The sequence below is a fragment of the Hibiscus syriacus genome, unplaced genomic scaffold, assembly GCF_006381635.1.
Source record: "Hibiscus syriacus cultivar Baekdansim isolate YM2019G1 unplaced genomic scaffold, ASM638163v2 tig00112215_pilon, whole genome shotgun sequence".
NCBI lineage: Eukaryota > Viridiplantae > Streptophyta > Magnoliopsida > Malvales > Malvaceae > Hibiscus > Hibiscus syriacus.
The window spans coordinates 2,692,285-2,697,758 of NW_024063268.1; the positions used below are offsets into that span (position 1 = coordinate 2,692,285).

General features: G+C 33.7%; 1 protein-coding gene across 1 annotated transcript; it reads left to right on the top strand.

Annotated features, from left to right (window-relative positions):
- Positions 1-963: 963 nt before the first annotated feature.
- LOC120175747 (transmembrane protein 87B-like) lies at positions 964-4,107 on the top strand. The gene is made up of 5 exons (XM_039182309.1): positions 964-1,263; positions 2,039-2,969; positions 3,165-3,260; positions 3,521-3,657; positions 3,848-4,107. Exons 1-5 carry the CDS (start codon positions 980-982, stop codon positions 4,014-4,016), a joined length of 1,617 nt encoding a protein of 538 aa, XP_039038240.1. The 5' UTR covers positions 964-979; the 3' UTR covers positions 4,017-4,107.
- Positions 4,108-5,474: the final 1,367 nt, after the last annotated feature.

Below are 5,474 nucleotides of genomic sequence, written 5' to 3' on the forward strand. Positions count from 1 at the left end.
ACAAAAAATAGGGCTAATCTCTCAATAAATTTTAAAATATTGTGAATGAATTATTCTAAAAATTATTTTAAGATTTGAACTATTTATTACGATATATGTCTTACGAAAAATTTTGTAAAATATATTAAAAAAATAAAATTAATAATATAAAATGAAAATCAAATTGTGTGGAACTCACCATTCTTTCCTACGAATTTCAATTATTATATTTTATAAAATCTATTATTCTCTCACGACGAATTTACATTTACTATAACAAATAGGGATGGGTATGCATCAGGTTAGGTCGGGTTTTTGGTCCATCTGATCCGATTCAAGAACAAAGAGTCTTCCACCCGAGACTCGACCCGACCCGATCATAACAAGTTTTCATCCAACCCGAACCGACCTGATATATAATTTACAAACTCGACCCGACCCGAAATAATAAAAAAGTTATTTTTATTCAATAAAAACAGTGACTCAATTGAAAAAAATAATATATAGAGAGTATTATTGTAATTATTCTTAAATATTTAAGGTAAAATTATATATTTTTTCGGGTCGGGTCTGATTGAGTATTTTTCATCCTAAACCGAATTCGACACGATCTGAATATCACATTAAAAAAATCCGACCTGAATCGACCCAAACCCGAATTTAAAAAAAAAATTCGACTCAATCAAGTAGGATCGGACCGGGTCGAAACCCGTCGAATTCGGATCCCATGCTCATCCCTAATAGCAAAATATCTAAATTTAAAATAACTTTTCAACGTGTATATTTTCACACAAATTTCCCTACATTATTAAACCAACAAAGTCGCTAATCACTCAAATCTTACATATTTTGTGTCATACGTCATGAAAATAAAATATATTTCATTACAATTTTTGCCAACATAAAAACATAAAATAAAATTAAAACAGAACACTGATAAAACAAAAGCAAAAAAGGACAAGAGAACTGAAACAGAGGAGAGGGAGAGGGAGAGAGAGAGATGGTGGAAAAAAATAGAGAATTCAGTTGTTTGTCTTATGATCTGAATGGAAATGGGTATTTTCAGAAACTCACATTTCTATTATTAATATATTGGAGCTGCTTTTCCATAACCCAAGTGGGTGCTTCCATCCATGAATATCAAAACCAAACCTTTTTCCGCCGTTCTAATTCTTTCTTCTTCCGTGGTGGAAGTGAAGGCCTTTACGCTTTAAAGCATCATCTTCATCCTCACAAAATGCCTTCTCCTGAGGAAAAACATCTCAATGGCAACTCTTTTATCAGGTCATCGTTTCGGTTTTCTCCTTTTGTTTTCTTGACCATTTTTTCTTTCTTTGTTTCAGGCTTTCAGCTCTCTTTTTCACTTGTTTGATTCTAACACGTTGCCTGATAGGATTATATTTAGTTTCAATTACGACTAGCAGTTTAATGCTTAATGTGAACCATGTTAGATTTTTTTTAATGGATATATACTACTATAAATTATATGGTGGGATAGTTGTAAACTAACAGAGTGGCAGCTTATATTTTCTTGTATATTTCTGTAATGAGCATTTCAGCATTTGCTTATCTTATGATTTTGTCCATGTTGGATCTGAACACTGCTGAACTTTTCAGTGGAATCTGGTTCTTGTTGTTTTCTGTAGTATTGTGTTAGGATGGAGCAAACAATTTTACTTATGTATGTTCTGTCATGTTTTATTAAAAGAATGACTGTAAGAATGTTAAATTGTGAAAATCATCCCATGAGCTTATCGACACTGATATCATACAGCTGGGAAATCTTCTATTTAGTACAAATCTGTTCAGTGTGTCATGTTATGCGCATCGATGTTTTGATTAAGATTAATAAAGGAATTTTCGAACAATCCGCAGAAATTTTCGTCTTATATAAATATACGGACTTTCTGCTGCTAGGTTCCAGTTCATTAGGCAAGGGAATCTTCCATTGTTGTTCTAGAGTGTTTCAGCACTATTACCTTATTTTGTAACCTACAAGATTTCAGCACTAATACATAGGACACTTATTTTGTATCTCTGATGCCATTATCGTTTTCAGGTTTGAGTCGATCACCTTTCGAAGAACGAAAGAGTCTGCTGAAAAGAAGAATGACATGCAGCAAAAAACTGGATTGGTTGAGGCTATAATAGTTGAGGTAAAAGACAGGGAGAAAATTGGAGGTTCGAATTTGCATTCCGCCGCTATATGTTGCACTCCAGATCTTTATAAGGAAGGATCATGCAATGTAGGGGAGGTGATCATCCACCAAGATCCAAATCACCCGTATAGTCCACAACGAATACAAACCTTCTTTGATGGAAAAAATGAAGAGACTACTATGATGCTGCAAACAATTGAGATCAATCATACTGGAATGTACTATTTGTATTTCATGTTCTGTGATCCGGAACTCACGGGCATGACGATCAGTGGAAGAACTGTCTGGAGAAATCCCGGAGGTTATGTTCCTGGAAAGATGGCACCACTGATGACGTTTTTCGGGGTAATGTCTCTAGCATACCTCGGCCTCGGACTTGTCTGGTTTCTGTGGTCTGTGCAATACTTGAAAGGTATGATAAAACTGCAGTACCATATTACAGCAGTGATTGGTCTGGGAATGTGTGAAATGGCTCTATGGTACTTTGAATATGCAAATTTTAATGCAACTGGAAGCAGACCAATGGGAATTACACTTTGGGCAGTTACCTTCACTGCTGTTAAGAAGACCGTCTCCCGTCTACTCCTTTTAGAAGTTTCGATGGGCTTTGGTGTTGTGCGACTGACCCTTGGACATGTAATCTTCGAAGTTCTCCTTGGTGTGACCTACTTGGCCTTTTCAGAAGCACTAGGGCTGGTTGAAAATATGGGGAATATCGACGACTTAACTGGAAAAGCAAGGATATTTCTGGTTCTACCTGTTTCTCTGTTGGATGCTTGCTTCATAGTCTGGATCTTTTCTGCATTGTCTCGGACTCTAGAGGAGCTTCAGGTAGCACCATGCAATAAGTGAATCCTTTCTGCATGTCGATGTTCGTAAATTTTGTTTTTATTGTTTTAGGCAATAGTGATAATAGCTTTCAGCTGTGCTTTAGCAGACATAGGGAAGATTTATTTTCATTTCTGAATTTATTAGACTTAACTGATTCATATTTTAAAAGGGTTTATTCGTTTTCTTTCCGTACAGATTAGAAGAAGCATGGCCAAGTTTGCACTCTACCGGAGGTTTGCCAATACACTAGCAATTTCAGTTCTGCTCTCCATTGCTTGGGTTGGTTATGAGGTTGTTTAATATACTTGTCTGTCATCATATACAAGTTTGCTTCATTGTTATGTCTTTTATCCTCCACCTCGACTCTCAAGTCCATGTTTAGAAGAAACCTAGTCACTCTTAGATCATATGGATCTAAAATTCTACATTTTTCCAGATCGTTTTAACCATCATTCATATAGCTGTATAGCTCTGAACATTCAAATAAATATCAGATTATATTTTGCATATAGAGCATAGCTGTATTCATCTGATCAAACTTTGTTGTTCAGTTGTACTTTAATGCAGCTGACCCCTTAAGTGAACTGTGGCAAAGAGCGTGGATAATCCCGGCTTTCTGGAATCTGCTTGCGTTTGTACTTTTGGTGGTAATATGTAGTCTTTGGGCTCCATCGAACAATCCGACGAGGTAATCCCTGCAAAGTGGAAACTCGAACTTGCTTTATTAGGTAGAGTTTAACTTCGGTTTCATGATGCTTTTGGTTGGCAATTAGAGATTTATATGCATTTGATTCGGTTTATTAAGAATAGTTTTAACTCTTGAAGCCTTTTATTCCAACCATGATTCATCATGATAGTTGATTTGCTGTGTTGTTCAGATATGCATATATCAAGGAGACAGAGGACAAGCTTGATGAGGAAGGTATCTCCCTCACGAGAAGTAGTGCTGTATCGGCCGGACAATCAGCAGCCAAGCCGGAAAGGAAGGCATTGAATGCCGATTTATTCAGGCTCGGTGAAGAGTTCGAGGAGGATAAACGAGAGTAGTAAGCACCTTATCTTCCCATGTCCCAACAGAGTTCATGTAGCATGCATATGTAGTCCCCTTTCTGCATCTCATATGTTGTCCCAACAGAATTACATGACAGTTAAAGAAGGAGGTAAACTTGTTTAGTCACTCGACCATCTAACTTTTAAATTTTACATTTTAATCATTAATATTTACGCCATTATTTTATTTTGATAACTCTCAGTTAAATACTAAACAGAGACACTGATGAAGATTTTGTTTAGTTCTCAAATTTTATTCTATTTCCTCTACCATCAACATTCACATGCAGATTTAGGAAGGGTAAAGACCAAATTAATTTTGTTAAAGCAAAATTAAAACATGTTTTAAAAAAGTAATGACCTTGAAAATATAAGGTGCACTCAACACTAATTCATAATACTCCTGATGAGAAGCTGATTTACATTAAGAAAGTAAATCCAGACAATTTTAACTTTAGGGTTTTCCATTTAAAGAAATATCTTTTGAGAAATTTGATTATTTCCTAAAAAATTGTGTTTTAGAGTTTTAATTGAATGTTTTAAGGTTTTGATTGAATGGTTAAATCCAATATTATATTTCTCCTTTTAAAAAAATTAATTTTAAAATCATAAAATTTATAAACCCTAAATTACTCAGAGTACTTATTAAAGTGGTTACTAACTATTTTTTAGTGTAATCTATTTTTATATGATAAATAAGACCAGGCTTCAAGTGGATATCCTAAATGTAAAAGTACTTTAAATTTAACTTTTGACGTGTCCAAAACTCATAAGGTATTTTTACAGTTAATTTAGTGAGTACTCTATTCAAAATATAAATTGCTGTTTTTAATTTTTTTTTTTTTTGTGAAACTCAAGGTATAATGAGAAATTTATAATCTTTATTAAATTCTTAAGAGTTTTATTGTGCCTCTAAGCTATACCATTCATATTAGATGATATTGACATGGTATACCGTGAGACAATACCACATTCCTCTAAAAATTTAACAAATGATTTTGGATATTGATCTAATATGACTTTCTTAATTTTTTTTTTTTTTTGAGTTGATTCTCAACTTTAACTGTATAAGTTTTAAACACGTACAGAGACTGAGATTTTTTCTGAATGAGATATATGTACTCATAACGTGAGTAGTCTTCTATGAATTTTATAAAATATTATTGAACATTCTAAGATTTTTTAAGGAATGGCCTACAAATATCGGTTTAAATTAATTTTAAGACGTTTGTAGATCTGTTGATACCTAATCTCTAAGTCTCTGTATGATTTTCCTCGATGAAGTTACACAAACATCAAAGTATGTAAAGTCAAGATTTTAAATACCATTAGACACTAAACATTCAACTCTACCTTTTCAGATATGACTTAAGCTCTATATCATAATGATATCAAATATTTCTTAGTTAATTTGCATTTAGTATAACGTGATTCCGCGTATAATGTTTCATTATA